The following is a 23130-nucleotide window of genomic DNA, read 5'->3' as shown; positions in this document are numbered from 1 at the left end:
ACGAAAACATCTATAGTTTAAATCATTCTCTTTTATGTTTCCAAAAAAAAAAAAAAAAATCATTCTCTTTTAACTATCAAATTATCTAAAGACAAAAAAATAAAAATAAAAAATAAATATTTACCCATTATTATTTTTATTTGACAAATGCACATAGGCTATCGAGACGATAGACAAGTCTTCCTATTCAATACATGCATGCAAGGGTGAAGCTACTAAGGCAAGAGGTCAATGGGGCCCACCATAACCCTAAACCCTAAACATTAAAATAACAATTTCAACTATCAAATTATCAAAAGTCAAAAAAAAAAAAAAAATTACCAATTATTATTTTTATTTGACAAATGCACACAGGCTATCGAGACAATAGACAAGTTTTCCTATTCAATACATGCATGCAAGGGTGAAGCTACTAAGGCAAGAGGTCAATGGGGCCCACCATAACCCTAAACCCTAAACATTAAAATAACAATTTTCAATTTTGACCAAATTTTACAATGATACAAAGTTAAAATACTAAAAATATTTTCCTTAAAACATTTTATAGTGAAACAAATGGAGTGTAATGAATGACATAAGGGCATAAATTAAAGAATAATAAATATTCAATTAGGTGTTATAATACATAATTTTCAAAAACAAGACAAACTTATTGTCCTTTTTTGACAAGTTTTTCTTCTTTGAATTGTTTATATATTTTATAAGTGTTTTGAGTGTAGCTATGGCAAATTTGTTGTTAACTTTGTTTATGATAAATATATATATATATAGAGAGAGAGAGAGAGAGAGAGAGAGGAAATAATATGTTTGGAGAAGAATATGATAAGTAATATTAAAGTGTTTTAATTAACCTTTAAATGCTTCTCACTCTAGTATGATAATCCTAAGTCCTAACAATTTTTTAAATCACTTTCGGAAATTCTTATATTGACCGAGTCCACACAATCAGTGGTGTTTTTATATTTTCGGCTAAAAAGTAAATGCACCATAACTTTCTAGATATTTGGCGAAGCTTGCTGTCCATATGGTGTTCCATGAGCTAGCGTGGCAACTGGCAAGAAGAAATTCCGTTATTTTTACATTTTCAGATAAGTGTCATTAAGAATTCTGGAAAAATATTAACGGATACTTTAAGGGTATTTATTAGTGAACCATTTTAAAAAAGTTTTTTTTTTTTTAAAAAGGTAATTAATATTTTGATAGTCTTTTCAATTTCTAATAAAAGTTGTGTCAAAATTTTACTTAAATGATTTGTTAACAATTACCTTAAAGATTCCGTTAACGATTAACAGGACCCATTACTACTAACTTTCTATAATCTTAAAAAAAAACACACATTATTCCTGCAAATAATCAAAAATTATGATAAAATAAATAAAACCGTTATAACTATGATGATATTTAAAAAAATTAAGAAAAAGGATTGGTTGTGGACTAATTTGGTATTTTGCAAAATCGTCTTGTCTGTTAATCATTGTTGTTGATAGATAACCTGATACTAATGTTAGACTTTTTTATCACTGCACACTCTTGGTGCATTGGTCATTCCACAAGTATAAGTGCTTGTGGGGTGTGAGGAGCAAAGACCGGGATTCAAGTCTCTAGGAGAGAATTTCATATGCATATACACTTAAATTAGGTTAGAGTAGAATTTCTATCTTATATAAAAAAATAAAAAAATAAAAAAAAAATTAAACTTTTTTGACTCCATTTCGTTTAGAGAATATAGATAATAACAAAGGATGTCATATTCCCATACTAAAAAAAGAATCATTATAGGTGTAGTACAAGCACATAAATCCATTGTGCAAGCCGCAATTTCTTACTTAGACCATGATATGATTTCTTGGTGGGTAAGTAGACAATATAGATTTTAAATTCCATGGTGATGGTATTTAAAAATAAATACAATTTTTTTTTTCTTTATTCACATCAAAGCAATTCTCTCTAAAAAGTGCACCAGTCCAAACCCAAATTCCTTAAAAACACACACACACACACACAAATGACCATAAAGGAGTACCAGAAAAAAAAAAACATGGGAATATGGGATAAATAAACTTCAATTCACATTCAACAAAAGTACATGTAGCCCAATAACGAAGCCCTCCATGGAATTTAACCTTTAATCACTTGCAATTTGAAAAGCACGATATCCTTAATACCTTTTATGAGTGAAAAAAACTGAAAAGCAATCCATTGACAGAAACTTTCAAAGCCTCTTTCTTTTGTAAGTGCTTCTAATCAGTGGTGGTGCCAAGAAATTTTTTCAAAAGAGCCGGTGAATACATTTTTGTGTAATTTTTAGATTTATTATCAAATGTAAAAGAAGATTAATGGAAAATTTCAAAAGCTAGGGGGGCCAAGGCCCCCCTGGCCCTCCCTAGCTCTGCCTATTGACTTCTATAATTTGATACTAAATGTTAAGCTAAGATAACACCGTTCAAAATATTCTACATTTTGTTCCATTCTCTATTTTTCTCTGGGAAGGGAGGCTATTTTTCTTCTCAAAAAATAAAAAGAAAAACAAAAGTCAGTCACTTTGTTTTAATGAAAAGACTTGGAAAATGATGGGCTGTATAAGAGGGGTTGACTGTAGACAAGCATGTCACATTTTCATGGGTTTAGAGAAATTGTATTACTAACAGAAATCCTTTTCATTTCTTTCCAGGTTGTTTCCCAACGGGCCTGCACTAGTTATAGCTTATAGAAAATTATAGAAAAATGAGAACATATAAGAAAAAAGAAATGTATAGTTTTTTGTTGTTGTTGAAAATAGACAATTAGTACAATACGTATATAAATTGAAGAATTAGTAATGGCTAAGTAGTCAAACAGATCTCTTCTGCCCTGGTTAAGGAACTACTCCATAGCTAAGTAATTTTTCCATTGATTTCAAAGAAATACATAAATGAAAGACAACTTACCAAGAACTTTAGGATAGTCTATCAGAATTAACCAGCTCTTATTGCTAAATTTGCTTCACTACTAATGACTCACTCATGCTCATACTTACTGGGATATGTTTGACTAGATCTGAATTACCTCATTTTTTTTAATAACAGAAGCCGTTAATTTGTTCCTAATATAAATTTGTAGTAAGTAATTATAGGTAGACACTCAACCAGGTCCGTCAACTGTTCTTGTTCTTGCAATCCAATCAAAAACACCTTCCTGAAGTGGAAACTAGCAGCTTTCTTCCTCTATATAAACCCCAAAAGCAAGAATATGTAACTATAAGCCTTCTCTCTCTCTCTCTCTCTCTCTCAATAACCAAATATTAGATTGGCTTTCATATTTGAGCTTTGAAGTTCTCTCTTAAGTTTTGAGTTCATTGCTCTTAAAGGCTCAATGATGCTGTCAGAAACTCCAAAGAAATATAAAAACATGCCAAGCAGATTAATGTCAAGTCTCTTCTTCTCTTCCTCAAAAACCCTTTCTTCTTTGTCATCATTTCCAAGCCCTCACACTCCTTCCACCCATATCAGATTCTCTGAGACCATGATGGAAGAAAACATTGTAAATGCTGAATCAATAATCTCCAAATGGGATTTAAACTCTTCGTTCTACAAAGCCACCTCTCTCTTCCAACAAAACAGAAAAGAAGCCCAGGAGTTTCTCAAATCTGTCAAGGACTTGCAGCGAGCAATGCATTTCTTAATCAGTGAAAATTCTAAATCCAAGAAGCTCATACTTGCCCAGAACCTAATGCAAATAGCCATGAAAAGGCTTGAAAATGAGTTTTATCAGATACTGTCTAAAAACCGTGACCATCTTGATCCTGAATCAGTATCTGGCCGATCCTTGGGTGGGTCAAGCAATTCTGATGATGAAGATGACGATCAGTCCAAAGACGAGTTGGAAATTGCTGGTGACTCAATCACTGAGGTGGATAGAGTCTCAGAACTTGCCATGACGGATTTAAAATCAATAGCTGAATGCATGATTAGCTTGGGTTATGGGAAAGAGTGTGTGAAGATATACAAAATTATCAGAAAATCCATAGTAGATGAAGGATTGTATCATCTTGGAATTGAAAAGTTCAGATCTTCTCAAATTCATAAGATGAATGGAGAAGACCTTGAGCAACTCATTAAGAAGTGGATAACTGTAACAAAGATTGCTGTGAAAATGCTGTTTTTTGGAGAAATAGTTCTATGCAATCATGTGTTTTCAAAGTCTGAGAAGATTAGAGAGTCATGCTTTTCGGGAATAACCAAAGAAGGAGCCTTCAGACTATTCAGATTCCCTGAACTCATCACAAAGAGCAGGCATTCGCAGGAAGAAGTTTTCCAACTAATGGAACTTTATGAAGCAGTCTTTGAGTTGAAGCCAGAGATTGAATTTATATTCGACTTTGAATCAACCAAGGCTGTTAAATTACAAGCTCTTTCATCACTGGTCAAACTCGGTGACTCCATCCGCACCATTCTATCTGAATTTGAATCAACAATTCAAAAGGACTCATCAAGAACTCCAGTTTTCAGGGGTGGCATTCACCCGCTGACCCAATCTGCAATGACATTCATATCTTCACTGGCAGATTACAGTGGTATTCTCTCCAGTATCATTGTTGATAATCCACAAGCAAGGACTTCGCCACTACCAGAATCTTACTTTGAGAGTCCGACCTCAGGCAATGGTTCAACATCAGCAGTGTCAGTCCACCTAGCTTGGCTCATATTAGTTCTTTTGTGCAAGCTTGATAAAAAGGCTGAGCTCTACAAAGATGTGTCTCTATCATACCTCTTTCTTGCAAACAATCTCCACTTCATTGTTGAGAAGGTACGTTCAACCAACCTTAAGTACCTCCTAGGTCACGACTGGGTGTTGAAGCACATGAAGAAAGTTAAACAATACGCTTCAAACTACGAATCAATGGCTTGGACTAAGGTCTTCTCATCTTTACCGGAGAAAAATACCCTAGCAATAACTCCTGAAATGGCAAAGGAGTGCTTTATGAGGTTCAATGTGACTTTTGAAGAGGCATACAGGAAACAGACATCATGGGTTGTACAAGATGGGAAATTAAGGGATCAATTGAAAGTGTCAATAGCAAAGAAACTGATTCCAGAGTATCGAGAATTTTATGATATGTATTTGGCGATGCTGACTGGGGAGAAGAATTTGGAGTTATTCGTAAGGTTTTCACCTGACGATTTGGGGAACTACTTGTCAGATCTGTTCCATGGGACTTCCACCTCAGGTAGTTCTACATCGTCTTCGTCATTGTTTCAGTCACAGGGATGTATACCCCGCTGAAATGACAATGTATGTCCATTACCATGCAAACTAAGTCTAATTTTCATATCCAGTACATGTAATTCTGTTATGATTAGTACTGTTCACTTTGAAATGGTCCTTTCAGATTTTCCTATAAGATCATTCATCATGAGCCATGTATGAATGATAACCCTTTAGCAATACTACTCCTTTACTTGGGCATTCTTAATTTTCATCATCAAACTAAAATATTCCAATCAAATTCTCAAGGCTAGCCAAATAAACTTTGACTTGAATGCATAGAAAATTTTCATATGGTATTAAGTTGATAATTTCAATTGGAATATCTGAATCACACAAAAGGTAACAAACTTGCAAATATTGAAAGTTAAATATGTATCTATGCCGATTTTGAAGTTTGACTATATCATAAGCTAAGTAACATTTTGAAACAATTTAGCTCATAAAATAAGAATAGAATAGAATTCATTTGGAGCTATTTGAATTGGGAAATTATTTATATAAAGAGATAACGCAAAAAGAAAATACTTAATACTTTGAAGGTTGATATATTTGACTGGGAAATCTTAACCTTGAATAGATCTGGTCAGGCATATTAGCTTAAAGTCAACAAACTTGTGAATATTACAATAAAAAGTGCAAGTGTCAACAATTGAAATTTACTAAGCTCAAACCTGTCTTAATTTGACTTACTAAGTTTTGAAACAACATTTTGTATATAAATATAATTACAAGAAAACAAGTCTGACATAATTTAAATATATGGTGCCAACCATAACATTTCAAATTTCAACAACATTTTTCTGAGAGATGAGAAAACCTATAGAGGTAAGAGGAACATGAAACTGCATACACACAAGATAATGAATAAACTATCCAATTACCATCTGCTCCACTGGCCTGGGAATGGATTGCCAACCTGTACAAATTTGGAGAATATCTTTAAGAGAATCTGAGGGTGCTTCCATTGTCCATGTCAGGTAGAATTCACTTGGATGGAACACACATTCTTCGTTGCCCACTGTTGATAAGAAAGCTTGAGCCCCATTCAGGAACAAGTCTCCTTCAGATCTTATTGAGCCAGATTTTACCTCTTCCCGATCTGCTGCCTATGGAATCATCGAAAGAGTAAGCATTTGAAACATATTGTGTCAACAGCCAATGGAAATAAGACCATTCTACTTATTCAGAACAAAGTAATGCATATAAATAGTTTGTAACTTCGCAGTTTGAATAAAGTTACTAAATAACTTTAGTTCCCCACATTCCAGTCTACCCACAAGGACCCCTCTGTGATTCAGCCTCTTCTTAAGTATACATGAGACACCCAAAGGCTTTTTTCCACCTTCTTTTCTTTATTTCTTTATGGAAAATATAAAAGACATGCTATTTTTCTAGCCAAAATGTCAAACACTTAAAGGTCTTGTCCAGTTGCCCATTTTACAGAGAAAACGCTAACTATAAAGATATTTAGTGAGAAAACTGTTACTTTAATGAAAATACAATACTTAGTCATTGTTTAGGGATACACGGTCAATTGGCTGAGGATGACAGATTATCTAGTATGCTCCAATTGAAGCACTATACCAAATCTGAAGCTGTTATTTTCTGGAGTAGATCTTTAGATTTCAAAGACAACATCCCTCATTCATTGTTGCCTGCAGCACTTCTCATTTGGAAGAATACTTAGCACAAAGGTATTAAGTAAATAACTGGTTCAACCACAGAAACTCACCAGAATGTCATAAAGTAAATGTGTTCTTTTTCAAAAATATTCAATGAGGAATATTCATTTTATTGAAATAATCAGGTGCTTCATTGCTTGTAAAGAATGAGGTTTCCTTTTTGTCCTGTATAACTAGACAAGCATTTTTGCAGTGTTCTGCAGTTAAAGCAAAACTACCATAGTTAAGGAAATTCCTAAGAATAGATGTAAGGCATGGTGACATACGATGTGAGATAGTCTTGGATGGAGTTAAATGCTAAATAAGGTGTGTTTGATGATGAATGATTTGACAAAAGATAAAACTTCAATGATGCATAATGAAAAACTTTAAACATGTTTACATGTACAGCCATAAATGCATCCAGTTTCATACGTACACTCATCTGTTCAATATTGGTTATGGAGATAAGGAACCATCAGGAATAATCTCCTATATTAGATAAGGTAAATAATGAAAAGACACTACAGTTCTTAAAAAGGCACAAAATGTATCCGCAAAGTAAAATTTGACAATTCAGTTAATGCATCGCATTCTAAAACATGGAACTTTAGGCTGTTTAAAATAAACTTCCATTGAGCATATCATCTATCTATATTTTTTTCCATTCATGAATTTTGAACCTTCAAATTTGTGCTCTGTATTTTATGAAGGGTCATAAATAATCAGAAAAATTTCAGCTATGCGATGCAGAGCAAAATATACTTTACCTTCTCTGTATAATATTCAAAAGACTTTTTCTTCTGTCCTGCTTCATATATGTTGCATTGAGAGTATATCTGAGAAAAATAAAGGTTAAACAGAAGAAAAAAAAAATCAGATAAAAAAATGTGTGCATATATTGAGGACGCAGAAAACTTAAGATGCTTAATCAGAAGAGAAAACAAATAGCCATTTACCTGAGATTCTACACTGGCACAAACAGCATATATACCCCAGTTTCTGGTGTAATTGTTGTATAGATGAACTTTTCCAAATCTAACACGAGGGTGCCTTTGCCGAGTCCCGTCAAAGAAACAATGATGAATTGTTACCCGAATGCATCTATCACCAACGTGAGTGGGGTCTGCCCCAATAAGCATTGTCTTGTCATGCTGTGTAAAGTAACATCTGGTGCCAAAGGCAGAATAATATATCAGAACTTTTTACCTCCAGTATTCAGTCTAATCCTGCAACATGAGATATCAACCCACCTAGAAATAGTTATATCTGTGCTTTGTCTAGTGATATCTATAAGTCCATCATCATAATCACGGAGGCTGCAGCGGTCTATCCATATGTGCTTTGAATTTGGTTTTATTTGAATACCATCAACATCATGTCCTCTACCACCTTCAAACTCAAGGTTGCATATGATTATGTGTTCACATTCCTTCAGCCTTAAGCCCTTGCCGGTGAGCTTTATCCTTTGACCCCGGCCATCAATTGTCTTATAAGACGACACGTTCAAGTAAGAAGAAAGATGAAGAGTACCAGAAACTTCAAAAACTATCCATAGTGGCTCTTTTTTACGGCAACCTTCACGAAGGGATCCTGGACCATCATCTTAAAGACAGAACATAATTTGATATTAAGTAATTCAATATCAGAAACTTTTGCTCTAAACATTTAGCAATTTGCATAAAAGTAGAATCTTAATAAACAGGTCATTTTCATACATGATGGTATGCCAACAAACCTTACAAATAATCACTAGAGATCCAAATGACACTGATAAACTGTCACTTATCCTGAAAGCTTAAGCTATTAAAAAATATTAAATCCAATACCATTATTATTATAAATAGGAAAATTTTGCGATTTTTTTTTTTTTTGAATATTAGCACAATACCGATAAACAATATTAAATGAACAATAATTCTAGAATAACAAATTTTCTTACAATTCTTTTTATAATTACTAATGTGATAAGTTGTTAACGGTATACAATAAAGTAGTGTCAATGGTGAAGTCATATGAGAATCAATAACAGCTTATTAAAAATGTTGTGTCTATAGGATTACTCTTAAATAAATTAAAAAAGAAAGAGACAAAAGGCTAATGGTGCTTTATTAATATATTACATTATTAGTGTGCCATTCATATAAGAAGGTGTTTGGTATGCTGTAATGTGTCGTTGATGTGATACACATTACAATGATGTGACATTAAAGTTTTTGGTTTATTTTATTTTTTCTAACATTACCATAATTTAAAATTACATAATATATTGCATCATCTTAATCTCATCACCTTCTTAAATAATGTAATGTTATATTATTGTATTGAGATTACATTAACCTAAAATTACAATAATTGAATATTACGGTGTAATGTAACTAATCTAAGCTACAAATCGAATTGAAAATTTGAAACCACATATTAGCAATTTCATGATCCGGAACTTAATGTACGACATGAAATTGTATACAAACAATACCTAATTGGCAACAGAAAATTTTGGCAAAATCTAAACTGTGAATCCTGATTGCAATGCCGAAATTAGCAGCTTCATAAACACAAAATAAATCGAAATGGACACAATGAGAATTTCAAAATAGAGAGCAAAAAACGTAAAGAACCCTAAGTTTTACAAAAACACACAATGTTTTAAAGCGAAAGAGAGAAGAGGACCTGCGAGAGTGGTGACGCAATAGATGTGACCGTCGAGGCCTCCGATCGCGAACCGACCGAACCCCTCGGCCCGACCCGCCAGAGCTCTGAGACTCGAATCCACGTCAGCGTAAGGTAGGGACGCCATGGTTCTTTTGGAGCTCAAAAGTCTGAGCTTTTGAATAGTATTACTTTGACGAGCCGTTAGAACAGAGGAGAAGGCAAAAAAAAAAAGAAAGGTCGTTACCGCGGTTCGGTTGGAACTGACACAACAAATGAACAGTAAAACCGTAATGGGCCTGCCTCTGTGGGCTGAGTTGGGCCTCATGCAATGGGCAAACCCTTGAAAGACCTAATGGGGCTTGAGTCTAGGACCACATTTAGCTTGTGACCCACAATTGATTTTTCCATTGTATATCTATAATAATAACTCAAGTTTCAAATTTTTTTTGGCCTTTATTATATTGTAACCGGTGCTTACACACAAAGTATTCATCAGTAGTGATGATAAAATGATTTTAGTTAGGTAAGTAAGAAGGTTATTTCAGTTTATATGTTAAGTATTATGATTTATGAATGAATCAGTTGACATCAAAATTAAGAAAATTAAATTAAATACATTGTGTAAAATTAGATAACATTCACTATAAACTAATTTGGATTATGATCGTGCTTTGAGTTTAGTATAATATTTTATTTTTATTATTGCCAATAGGGGTGATCTCAAGAGATTGACTAAAGATTTTGAACCTAACATTTCGTGAATATTATGAGAATATAGAAACTAAGATGCACTAGATCAACTTCTTGAGATTCCAATGGATGATGAACAAGCTTGTTCATTTTACTTTTAGAACCATTCCCATGTGAGTTCTTAAAGCATAACCCTTGAGTGAAATTTGATGACCCTCTTCTTTGTAACTAATTAAGCTTGTTCATCATGTGAAGTTTGTGAACAACGCTTCTAAAACTTACTCATAGCCTCATGGATGGACATGTAGAATAGTTGTTAGATAGAAGTGGGAAATGGAGGAAGCTAATGCAGTTTAAGTCAGTACAATAAAGAAAGGAAATTACAGTACCACACGGAAAAGAAGTCGCAAGAACCAGCACACCACGTCCCTATATAATGAGGCAACTAAAACATTTCCAAATCACGCAGCCGTGCGGTGAGCACAGAGCGAACTATTCTTTCGCCTTTTACTAAAGAATACCGTGTGCTCGCCGCAAATAACGGCATACGCCAATTTTTTGAGGGGATTTCTACGAGAATTCCCTAACAAATAAGTCTAAAATTTATTTATTAGAAAAAGTTTATTAATCTATGTAGTTAGCTATAATTTTCTTTTGGCTTTCAGTATTTTTATTCTCACTAAACTTAATATGGTATCTTGGATCGTCTTAGTTTTAAAGACTACTGATTGGTTTTGAGTTTACAACTGCCAAAAGAAGTGCTGCACCATCAGAGACTCTTGAGGCACCAAAACGCAGAGTATGCTAAGATGGTCCAAATGTGGCTTAACACTCTTGACTTAAAAGAAGTGTTGCACCATCTTGATTTGTTGTCTTCTCAATTACTTAATGAATTTTTATGCCAAGATAAGATTATAAGCAAAGAAATAATATGTTTACAATATTTTCACAATAAATTTTATGTTGCAAGTTATTATAGGTTATTATTAACTTATTAGTGGAGTAGAAAAGTAATTTTAGTGGTAGGTTCAAATTAAAACTAATAACAACTAACAACTTATAATGTGTTGTGAAAATATTATAAACGTAGCATCTCTCTTATAAGCATCTTTTGGTTCCATACAAGAACAGAATTTTTGTATCTTGGTTGGAGTTGGCTTCATTCCTTGTTCCCAAAAATCGATTACTCAAATCCACAAGTAATACTTCAACTTCTCCAAGAATCCAGGAACACCTTAAATTAAAGAGACAAATACAAGAATACTCCAAACTCCAAAGCAGTCATATTTGGATTCCCCAAGCCCAAGGTAATCCCCAATCAGAAACTTTGAGGCACCAATACACAAAATCGTATTAAGACATTTTCTTGGAAAATTCTACAACTTTCAGCCTAAAATTAAACATTTACTATTAATTAATTTGGATTTTGATTGTGCTTTGAGTTTAATATTATTTTTATTTTTGCTAATAGGGGTGATCTCAAGAGACTGACTAAAGGTTTTGAACCCAAGATTTCGTGAATATTACGAGACTGTAGGAACTAGGATGCACTGGATCAAATTCTTAAGATTTCAATTGCTGATAATTACAGTACCACACGGAAAATATGCCGAAAGAACCAGTCCACCACGTCGCTATATATTGAAAGCAACTACAACATTTTGAAAACACGCAGCCGTGCGGTGAGCACAGAGCGAACTATTCTTTCGCCTTTTACTAAAGAATACCGTGTGCACGCAGCAAATAACGGCATACGCCAATTTTTTAGAGGGGATTTTTACGAGAATTCCCTGCCAATTCAAGTCCAAAATATATTTATCGTAAAGAAGTTTATGTTAATCTAAGTAATAAGCTATAGTTTCCTCCTCTTTCAGCATGTCCCTCACTGAACTTGAGTTTACAACTAGTTGAAAACTTAACTTGAGCTTACAACTACTTGAAAACTTGAGTTTACAGCTACTTAATTGTTGCACCATCAGAGACTAAACACAAAATCGTACTGACTTGAACTGCATTCATATTATTGCTTAATGAATTGAGGCACCAAAATAAATATACAAAGATGATCCAAATGTTGCTTAACACTCTTTGACTTAAAAGAAATGTTGCACCATCTTTGATGTTGTTGCCTTCTCAATTGCTTAATGATTTTTTATGCCAAGATTATAAGCATCTTTTGGTTCCATGCAAGAACAGAATTTTTGTATCTTGGTTGGAGTTGGCTTCATTCCTTGTTCGTCATTCCATTCCAATAATCGATTACTCAAATCCTCAATAATACTTCAAGTTCTCCAAGAATCCAAGAACACCTGAATTTAAAGAGACAATACAAGAATACTCCCAAGCAGTCACCTGAAATTAAAGAGACAATACAAGAATACTCCCAAGCAGTCGTATTTGGATTCTCCAAGGTAATCCCAAATCAGAAACTTTCACCAAAACACAAAATCATATTAAGAGATTTTAATAGAAAATTCTACAACTTTCAGCCTAGAATTGATTTGGCTGGTGGAGAGTTAATCATCAACCCTGAAGGAGTCATTCCTTGCCTCACTTAGAATTCACAAAGGCTAAATTATCGTTCAATTATCAAGAGCTTCCTTTACACGGCCAAAGCATGGCTATTTATAGAACAAAGAGTTAGTAATGATAAGTTGATAACATCATGTAGATATGGATTTGTAACATCCTAAAATAATCACAAACTAATCTAATTCCCACATGTCTGACTTTCTTCTAAGTCAATTAAGCACTTGCCTAACAGAATTGAGCAAAAATTCTTAAAGATGCTAGACTTGTCCACATGACTTGCCATATCATCAAAAGCTTATTTTAAACGAAAATGTTTTCTAGCACTGCATCAATAACTCTCTTAAGTATAGGGAAAATGATCATCTCAATTTAACTTTGTCACATTATTTAAAATGTTAAATAACTTAATAATGTGAAATCATGTACATTATTTTAAAAAAATTTATCCAACAGGCCCCTACCCTTCTCTATCATATATTTGAAGTTTGAATAGAAATCATTTTGAACAAAAGTGTAATAACATAAGTAGGACTGAGCAGAAGCTTGTGTTGAATTCCAAGTTGCCAGTTCTTGTCAAATGGCCATAAGTTAGTAATATGTTGTTCTTAATGCTGTGAAGGTAAGCAAAATTAGTTGGCTTTTCTATCTATCTTCTTGCATTCTTTGCATTTGACATTCGAGGACCACATCTTTTTAAAGAGAGGCGACCTAAAAGCCTGAGCTGGTGTGGTGTTAGACAAAGGTGTGAGATAGTGGCCAGTGGGAGAGACAAGTGGGAATGAGAAAGCTAATGGAGTCTGAGTCAGTATAAGAAAAGAAGTTAAAAAGAGTACCACACGGAAAAGAAGAGGAAAGAACCAGCCAACCCCATCGCTACAAAGTAAAGCAACTAAAGCATTTCAAAATCACGCAGCCGTGCGGTGAGCACAGAGCGAACTATTCTTTCGCCTTTTACTAAAGAATACCGTGTGCGCGCCGCAAAAAACGGCATAAGCCTATTTTTTGAGGGGGATTCTTTGGATTTCCCCACCAATTCTATTTCAAACTTGTTTAATATTTTACAGTTAGTGTTATTTAAAGTTCCTTTTGTTCAAATATTTGAAAGTAGTCCAATTTTATGCAAGAAATGAGAAGATTTCCCCACCAATTCTATTTCAAACTAGTTTAATATTTTACAGCTAGTGTTATTTCAAGTTTCTTTTGTTCAAATCTTTGAAAGTAGTCCAATTTTATGCAAGAAATGAGAAGTCTCAGCTAAATGGCACAATTGGATGGTGTGATTGGCTTATAATATAAGCAAGATATGCAACGGAATTGGCCTACCATGGTCTAGTTTTATCTAGCTCAGACGTACAGAAGGCCTAGTTTCCTCAACTCAAGCTAGCTTAATTAGTTAAATTTCAGATCTCAATTATTGAAATCACTAAAAGACATTTTTCTGAGAAATAGATTTTCTTGTTTATTGAGGCAAAGTGACAACCCCATATCAAAATTTGCAATTTCATCTGAAGCCTAGTCTGTAGTTAACCATTTATAAGTATGCATTTGAATGCCAATAAAAATGGGGAAAAGGTTTTCTTCGTTTCAAAGTTCAAATTTTTCTATCAAGCCCATCAAAATAAGCCAAACGAATTCTTTAATCTTTGTTTCAAAGGTTAAAATTTTCTCAATGAAGGATGAAAATTCATCCAAACTCTATACAAAAGGAAGGATTCAGATCCTCTAAATTTCTTAGCGTACTCTACAACGTAAAATTCTTTAAATCTCAACCTTTCTTTTAAAATAAATGGTTAAGATACTAGCACGTTATCGATTCATAAATACAACCCTAAATTAGTCTTAAAACACAAAAAGTACACTTAATGTGTAGTAAACATTGACATTAGCAGCTTAACACCATTCAACTTCTTTTTTTAATTTGTCTTTTTTCTATAAAATCGCCAACTCAAAAAACAATCCTTGCCTCAATTGATGATTTACAAGAAATGAATATTAATATTAACATTTAATAAGAAATAAACCAATGAGGTCAAGCCGTCAAAGTGGACTCTCAAGCCAGAGCAAGTTGGATTCACATCCTCTAGATTTCCTAGGATACTCTACCATAGATTTCCTTAAATGCTAGCGACTTTTTAATGATTTAATTGTCAAGATTCTGCCATGTCAACATTCCACTAACAATATTCTTAAAATAATAAAATAATGTTGCAAACAAAATAATTAAGATTAATAATAAAATCTAGAGGATCTGAATCCGAGCAAGTCTTAATACTAAGTTTAACTTCAACATTGGGATGGTTAATCCTCCCATGGATGAAACAAGTTAGAATATAAAATTGCATGAGCAATTCTGTTCAGATGGAGATGCAAACGCATTTGATGAAAAATGATTGGGTTGTTATTTAGTTTTTAAAGATAGAAACGTGGAGATAAATGCTTAAGTTATAATGATCATTGTTTTTGGGTTGATGATTTTTCTGAAAAAAGAAGTAACAGAGATAAGTTCATAATTTAAAAAAATAAATAAATAAAAATTTGAGAGATAAGTCTAGAAGTTGAAAGGCGTTTAGGATAAATAGGAATATTTATGTGTTTTGAAAGACTAACTTAAGATTGTATAAGTGAATTGATGATGTGTTACCATCTTAACCATTTATTTTAATAGAAATGTTGAGATTTAAAGAATTTTACATTGTAGAATACTCTAAAAAATTTAGAAGATCTGAATCCGTTATGCTTATCTTAGTTCAATAGCTTACAGAGAATCTTCTAAAGCTAATGAATCTGTCTGAAGAAACCCACAGCCCCAGTTCAAAACAAGGGCAATTCGTAGAGAGTAAAAAAAAAACTCTTTTTTTTTTTTCTTTGAGTTAGTAGAGAGTAAGAAACTTTATATAATTATCTATGGAGGCCCTGAGGGAAGGACTGGTGGCGCTATTCAATGGAGGAGCAAACTTTGCTCCCACACATAGGTCGCATAATAGATTATGCAGGAAATGTGAGACTTAATGAAAGAGAGTTGGGTTGTGTAGTAGAGGAAGCTGGTTTTGATACCATAAAAGAGCAAGAAATGGTAGTAGAAAATAACTGGGAAGCCATTGGAAATAGTTCAGAACTACAAGTCCCACATGGAAAAGGAGTGTATAGTGACAACCAGACCAATTGAATATAACAAACACGCTAAAATGCGTCAAATCACGGAGCCGTGCGGTGAGCACATAGCGAACTATTCTTTCGCCTTTTACTAAAGAATACCGTGCGCTCGCCGCAGATAGCGGCATACGCCAATTTTTATAGGGTAGCGTCCGAGGACGCTCCCAGCAATTCATAATCAAAATTAGTAACGGCAAATTTGGGCTTTCTGCTATGGGAGTCACGGATACAAGGCAGTAGTGTGTAAAAGCCATTAATAGCTCTCTAATTTTATACCTCTCAAGTAGGAGAGACAAGACTATATTATAGCTTGTGTTGCGGCGAGACAATCANAACACTCCGTAGCGGTTCTCTAAGTGTTTAAACTTAAATCCAATCATACCTGTAGTCCTCGGACCAGATGATTTGGGTTAGTTAACACTCCTTATCGGTTCTTTAAGTGTTTAAACTTAAATCCAATCATGCCTATAGTCATCGGACCAGATGATTTGGGTTAGTTAACACTTCTTATCGGTTCTCTAAGTGTTTAAACTTAAATCCAGTCATGCCTATAGCCCTCGGACCAGATGATTTAGGTTAGTTAACACCTCTGCGTTGTTATTACTAGTGAAGTTTAACTTTGGAATGAGTCTTGCCTGACATTCTCAAATGTATTTAAAATCAATTCTAACTTATGCTAGCTTTCTTTGTGTATGTTCGAAAAAACCTGGGAAGCTTTTATAACACTCGTTGCATTCATTACTTAGTAGTAGTTCTTATACAGACTGTTCTTTTTAGGACCAATTTTAGTTATGTACATTATCAGCATGATATGGTGATTATGTGAACCTATATTATCATAATTACAAAGTACAGTTATTTGTAATAAGAGTAAGTCATATGATATGCACTAAAAGTAAAGGAGAAATCATTTCATTGATCAAAAGAGGATAGTTTACAATTGCTTACATAAAAGAAAAACAGAAAGAAGAGAATAATAAAAAAATAATAATAAAAAAAACCCTAAGTATCTAAGTTTTTGCTTGAGGGACCACAGGGTCGGCAGCCTGGCTTGTCCGAGTAGCAGCAGCTTCTGGGGCCTGGTCCTTGGGCTCTGAAGAGGTTTTCTCTTTTTCCAAGCCCTCGCCCTTATCCTTAGGTGGCTCAGCTGGTTCGCTCTGATCACCTGATTGACCAGACTCCTTGGAGGCCTCAAGGATATTGAGAGGGACTTGGCTGACCAAGGATTACTCCGAAGCCTCAAAGAGTTGTGTTGAAGGAGGGGGATCAGACTCTGGGAGCTCTCGGATGTCAGGATCGTAGTATATGCTCCCAGGCAACCTCAATTCTGAGTCAGCAGGCACCCCAGCAGCATCCATTGTCTTGCCCCATGTTATATCGCAGTAGTCTTGGCTGACCAAGGCAAACTGCTTAGTTAGACCTTTTTCGGTCACCTCCACTCCCAACTGGTACGCTACTTTCTTTTCAACCTCGGTAGCCTTCTTGGCTAGCTGAGCATTCCTCTGAGCCAGCTTGGCAGCCTCTTTAGCCTTTTGGAGGTCAACGCGTAGTTCCTTCACAAGTGCCTTCTCAGCTACCAAGTTGGTCTGAGTCTCATTCAGTAACTTGCGTTGAGCTACGGCCTGACTCTCAGCATTTTGCAGGCCAGCTTTGAGGCTATTCCTTTCATGGGTTACCTCTTTGAGCTGCTCAGAGATGTGAGAAAACTCCTCTTTCAAGCTGCCCAAGGTTTTCTCTGCCTTGGACCGAGAGTGGGCCTCTGCTTGGGCTTCGACGTAGGCCTTTTTGTTCCACTCTTCAGCCACGAAAACTTGCTGGGTAATCTGCATAGTGAAGTAAAAGCGTTAGCATAAAACAAGCAAAAAATTAGCATGCCAACCGAAGAGCTGGATAAACTCACTTACCATGGCCAGGTCCCTCTTCAGGTACATGAAGAGTTCATACTGGCTAAAGCGCCTGTATGACTCCATGTCTCGGGGAGGAGCAATGGGTGCTCCAAAGCTTCAGCCACTAGCCCTGCTCTTCCCCCATCGTAGTTTCTAAGGGAAGTCTCCCAAGAAATAGGAGCGCCATCCAACTCCAACTTGGGAGACCATGTGCGTTGCCCTCGGCACACATCAGCAACAGGAGGCTCATCCCGGCTCTCTGTGGATGAGGCCCTTTTACTTCGGTGGTCTCTCGCCACCTTCTATTGCTTGGTTGTCTTCAGTGGCACCACCACCTCCCTATCCTCAGTCTCGAGGGGCCTTTTCTTCTTCAGGCTCGGCACAAACTTTAAACTGAGGTCAGGAACCTGAGGTGGAGGTGGAGGCAGACTCACCACGGGTTGGGAAGTCCCAGTGCCTTTCGGCTCGGCCTTCTTGCCCCTATTCCTCATTAAAGCCTTTAAATCCGACATTTCTTCTTCTTCCGAGGAGTCGTCTGGAATAGTGGTTATCAGAATTGGAGGGTGGACACTGGATTGCCTATCAATATCCTCCTCGAAATCTGAGGATGGTATCACCTGAACCCCTCCTGAAGCTTCTCGCTCGAATCTAAATTTATCTATCTGCTCCTCTAGTGAAGAGGTGGAAGAGCCAATCCGTTCGCTTACCACCACCGGTTCAAGGGGGATTTGCTGAACCGGCTGGACGAGCAGTGGTACACCCTGAGGGTTTGGATGTGGCACTGGAGAGAGATCTAATGGGGCCAAAAAATCCTTCCGACCAACTGCAAATTGGATGGCTTGAAGGTGTAACCAAGAATGAGTGGGACTGATCGGAGTTGCCCGTCTTTACTTACAAAAATCTCCGATCGCAACAAGTAGTTAAGCGCGGCAGTGTTGGTAAGGCTTAGCCGAGGAGAAACGTTTCTTTTATCTGTCAACATCAAAAGAAAATTCGATCAGAAAGTTGGCAACAATAAGACCGAGAACACTAAGTTGCAATGAAAGGGCAATCCTAAATCTAATGTTAGCAAGCCTAAATCTAAGGTGTCCCCACCTAGTTCTCCTGGCGTGGTTGGGCAATGAAAACCGTCGTGCCACGCACCCGAGACGATTAGATAATCGTCTTTCATCCCCTTGTTAGACTTGGGAAAGCAGGAGACCAGCCTAACAGCGTCGAATTGGGATTTCAAATAATATCCCGCTCCTTTCTAACTGTGGCACTCGTACATATGCACCACGTCCAGCCAAGTGAGTCCCAAGCCCAGATGGCAGTTCAGATCATCGACGGCCCCTAAAATCCTAAAAACGTTGGGCGCACATTGTCGGGGCTAAGCCTATGGTTTCGAAGATAGTTAGTGGTGATAGGGCCCATAGGAATCGTCATTCCTTCTTCCAAGAAGGCAATGATGGGGATTATCACTTCACCCTCTTTCCGATCTTTTAGAACTTTTTCTGGGGGCTATATCTCAAACCCATGTCTTCTGGTATGCAGTATGTGGCTCTAAACTTCTCCATCTAAGCGGAACTGTCCACCAGATACTGATACCTACCTATCCTAAACAAACGAGATAGAAGGAACTCTAAACACACCGACTAGGGGACGACTACTCGAAGGACAAAAAGAGTGTCCGAAGAGAGGAATAAAGATGAATATATGAAGACTTACACGAACCAGATCAAAAAATGATATCTGAGCTTGTGGAGACGCTTGTAAATTTTGGATTTGATGATCGTAGAATCTAGTCGATTTGAATGCCTCTGTTCGCTAGAAAGTATGAAAATATGTAAAGTAAGGGAGGAAAAACCTCCTCTTGGGCTTTATATACGGAGACAAGTGAGGGAGAAGGAGTTATCCCGCCCAAATTCCGAGGAAGGATCACGTCTGTTGGATCAGTAGTCCACCGTTAGATGGCAAAGACAAAACGCCGCCTGGAGTAATTAATGGTGCTTTGGAAACCTTGAAACGACAGCAGTAATTATGAAGCGCGCAAATCCATGCTACTACACGTGTGAATTGAGATATTTTTGGATTTCTGATTTTTATTTTGTAGCAAATCGAAATCTTATTTTTTCTCTTCGGAAGCGAAGGAAAAATTAAAATTTTGAGGGGCTATTGTGGGGGGGAAAGACCCAACCATACGCAGTGGGCCTAAAGCCTAGTGTGAAGGTTACTGTAGGTCCGAAGAGGCTAAAATTGTCGAGGGATACTTCGCGTGAAAGAAGGATACATGGGGACGAAGAGACTCCGTCCGAAGAGAGCATCAGTGCTCCGAAGAGAGCATCAGTGCTCCGAAGAGATCATTATCCTTGGGTGTAAAGATTCTGAGTCATTTAAATATCTGTAGGGTTCGAATGAGCTTACTAGTGACTTCGGCAGTCTAGATAAGCTTGGGAAACACCTAGAGATAATAAGAGTGAAGAAATATCTAAAAGGAAAAGTTGTCATCACCGTATTAAATGCACTACAGCAACTTTTCTGGCCACATTTATGTAGAGAAGACCCCTGAACAGTACAACTTTAGCTACCGCCATTCACAAAAGCTAAGAGAGATACATGACATGACATGCACTCAAGTAGGGAGCTGGATGAAGAACAAGTGGACGATGGGGATGATGGGGGAGGATGCTATATAAAGAGGAAGGGTTCCTAAAAATAGGGGGAGGTCTAACTGGAACAAGGGATAATTGTAACTTGTATTCAATCTATCATAAGTCTCTTCGGACTTGAGCTTACTTGATCTTTACGTGTACTTTTATGCTGGTTTATATCGGTACGTGGTGATCAACCGTTGTAAGTTCCATAGTTAACCTAGCTCTATCATCCACGCTCTACAAATTTATTATTTTTGGGCTTGGGTCACAAATCCTAACCCTACATTATTAAAATGGTTATATAAGATAGAAAGAGTGAATTTTTAGAAATGCAAAATAAAAAAACTATACAAAACCCAATATAAATGTTTTGAGATTCAAACACGAGATTGATTCCTCACACTTTTATTAAAGAAAAAATGTTAATAGTCACATTCAATTTATCACTCTTATAATAAAATATATAATACCTTATACCTTTATTATATGGATTTTGCTAATGTATGCCCTAAGGGCACACAATAATTAATCATTTTTTAAAATATTTTCTCGGGAATTGAAAAAGTATTGACAGCTTTTTCAATTTCCGAGAAAATGTTTCCAAAAATTGATTGGTTAATGTGTGCCCTAATGGCACACATTAACCGGACCCTTATTATATTTATCATCATAGGTATCAAAATTGTGAGTCTATTTAAGACAAATTGTTCTATTTTATATTAAACATAATTGGACACTACTGAATAATTACCCCTTCATACATTATCTAATCGATAAGCATACTTTAAGTACTTTCTGTCGTGTCACAGAAGTGCTCATAATTGTCACTCACATGCCAAAAGATGACCGATACTTTCTCTTTTATTTTTATTCTTATTTAAAAAAAAAATGAAATTTGGAGTTTGACATCTCACCAGGCCCACATCTTTACCTAGCCCAAGCCCAAAGTCTCCATGTAGCCAATTTCCGAGAGTACTATTGCTTATGGTCTTTGAAAAAGATTATGTGGGGGATTTTTTTTTTTTTTTTATTTTGTTTTATAGAAAAGATATTGTTGTGTATTTCATTGAAGGAAAATTTGAGAATCAAATACAACCCCTCAATGGCTGGAGGAGAGGATTCTTCAAGTTTAATTCAAATCTTATTATGTTACATTAATCATTTACTTTTGTACTTAGTCACACCATTCACACGACTATTTCAACAAGTTGTGATATATGTTTTGGGTTGAATCCTCTTAAAAACCTTTAATTAGTATGTTTGGATGAGTTTGTTTTCATTGATTTATTTTGCTTAAAACATAAACTAGGTAAAAATAAGTTGTAGAAAAAAAAGGTAAGGTATTAAAATGCTATACATATGCTAGATAAACTAACAACAATTTAATTTAAAAAATGAAGTTTAAAGTGTTGAAGATAAACAACTAAGTTAAATAAGTTAAAAAAGACTAAATTGCAAATCATACCTGTGAGGACTTGATTAGAGCTAATAGCTCACTACGTGGAAGGACTTAAGTCCAAAAAGCCCAAAACAATAAATTTATAGAGAATAGGTTGGAAAACTATGCTGTAGTTGATCAAACAAACATTGGAATAGATTCAAATGATAGGGAAACGAAAAGAAATGAGATTATCTTGAAGAGAATTAGTCCTCGGCAAGATCCGAGGTGCACTGTTATTATTTATTATTCTCAAATTGGGTTACAAGTTTGGTTTCTGAATAATATGGTGTTTTTCCTTATGATTTTTCAATCCCCCTTCCATGAAAGACCTCTTTCCTTATATAGTTCCTTCTAAAGCATCTTAATCTTACACTTGTTGATCACCTGTATTACCACTTAAATGTTTGTCCCATCAGACACCCTCTCTAGTCGTGTAGGCCTTGGGACAGTCAACTTTGCATTGTTCAAGAGTATTCTCCATATTAATGCAGCTAGGAAGGTAGCTGTAGCACATTAAATGCGGTGGTGACAGCTTTCTTCCTAAGATATCTGAAGCCTTTTCTCGGTCTAATGTCTCTACAATGTATATTCATACTGACAGAACTTCCTGGGAGGTTCTCTTGCCTTAGTAAGCCATTTATCCTAACCTCAGCTATAGTTCGTCGAGGAGACATTTATCCTCGGCTTGTCTCGCTGAGCTTTTATGGTCAAAACTAACTCTTTTATTCGCTAACACGGTTTCTAATGATGGAGATTCTTTCTCCTCGAACTAGGTCTTATCCTCGGCTTGAGCCATAGGCCCAATGTACAAATGTATAATGAACTTACGGGCCTAATATCCCTACAATATCCCTTAAAAGAAAAAAAAAATTAAGTTGATTAATAAAAGTCATGCTGCTGCTGTAGCTTAAATGGGATCAAAATAATGTAGTTTCAATTTTTTATTTTTTATTAAAAGTTTAAATTGCACTTAACGAATATATCGATATAGGATATGGACAAAGTTTCATGTAATAATTCAGTAATTATAATATTTTTTGTAGTTTGTAGTATCTCATGTTTATGATTCGAATTTCACTTTTTTCCTTCTTTCATTGTTTACCTAAAAAAAAAAAAAAACTTAGTATGGACAAAATGACTTGTTTCTTTTTCCTTTTCTTTTATTTTTTAATTTTTAAGGGAGAAAACTTGTTTCAAATATTACAAAACATTAAAGATCCAAATACAAATTT

The 23130-nt window shown here is 35.5% G+C and overlaps 2 protein-coding genes and 4 non-coding genes across 6 annotated transcripts; 5 read left to right on the top strand and 1 right to left on the bottom strand.

The window, feature by feature from the left end:
* The first annotated feature begins 3342 nt into the window (after window positions 1-3342).
* On the top strand, window positions 3343-5438 carry LOC112015839 (exocyst complex component EXO70H1). The gene has a single exon (XM_024048286.2). It carries the CDS (start codon window positions 3352-3354, stop codon window positions 5260-5262), a length of 1911 nt encoding a protein of 636 aa, XP_023904054.2. The 5' UTR covers window positions 3343-3351; the 3' UTR covers window positions 5263-5438.
* A 464-nt stretch (window positions 5439-5902) lies between these two features.
* LOC112015819 (probable pectate lyase 4) lies at window positions 5903-9784 on the bottom strand. The gene is made up of 5 exons (XM_024048259.2): window positions 9582-9784; window positions 8162-8513; window positions 7868-8078; window positions 7679-7747; window positions 5903-6353 (listed from the first exon to the last, which is right to left on the bottom strand). Exons 1-5 carry the CDS (start codon window positions 9706-9708, stop codon window positions 6117-6119), a joined length of 996 nt encoding a protein of 331 aa, XP_023904027.1. The 5' UTR covers window positions 9709-9784; the 3' UTR covers window positions 5903-6116.
* A 936-nt stretch (window positions 9785-10720) lies between these two features.
* On the top strand, window positions 10721-10836 carry LOC111999041 (U5 spliceosomal RNA). Its single transcript, XR_002881546.1, has one exon. It is a non-coding gene; the product is annotated as a U5 spliceosomal RNA (small nuclear RNA).
* A 1090-nt stretch (window positions 10837-11926) lies between these two features.
* Window positions 11927-12043, top strand: LOC111999043 (U5 spliceosomal RNA). Its single transcript, XR_002881548.1, has one exon. It is a non-coding gene; the product is annotated as a U5 spliceosomal RNA (small nuclear RNA).
* Window positions 12044-13695: 1652 nt separating this feature from the next.
* LOC112015841 (U5 spliceosomal RNA) lies at window positions 13696-13812 on the top strand. Its single transcript, XR_002883265.2, has one exon. It is a non-coding gene; the product is annotated as a U5 spliceosomal RNA (small nuclear RNA).
* Window positions 13813-15986: 2174 nt separating this feature from the next.
* LOC112015842 (U5 spliceosomal RNA) lies at window positions 15987-16102 on the top strand. The gene has a single exon (XR_002883266.1). It is a non-coding gene; the product is annotated as a U5 spliceosomal RNA (small nuclear RNA).
* The last annotated feature ends 7028 nt before the right edge of the window (window positions 16103-23130 follow it).

This window comes from Quercus suber, unplaced genomic scaffold (assembly GCF_002906115.3).
Source record: "Quercus suber isolate HL8 unplaced genomic scaffold, Cork oak 2.0 scaffold_157, whole genome shotgun sequence".
Taxonomy (NCBI): domain Eukaryota; kingdom Viridiplantae; phylum Streptophyta; class Magnoliopsida; order Fagales; family Fagaceae; genus Quercus; species Quercus suber.
The sequence above is the reverse complement of the archived record's forward strand: the minus strand, read 5'-3'. Positions and strand labels throughout refer to the sequence as shown.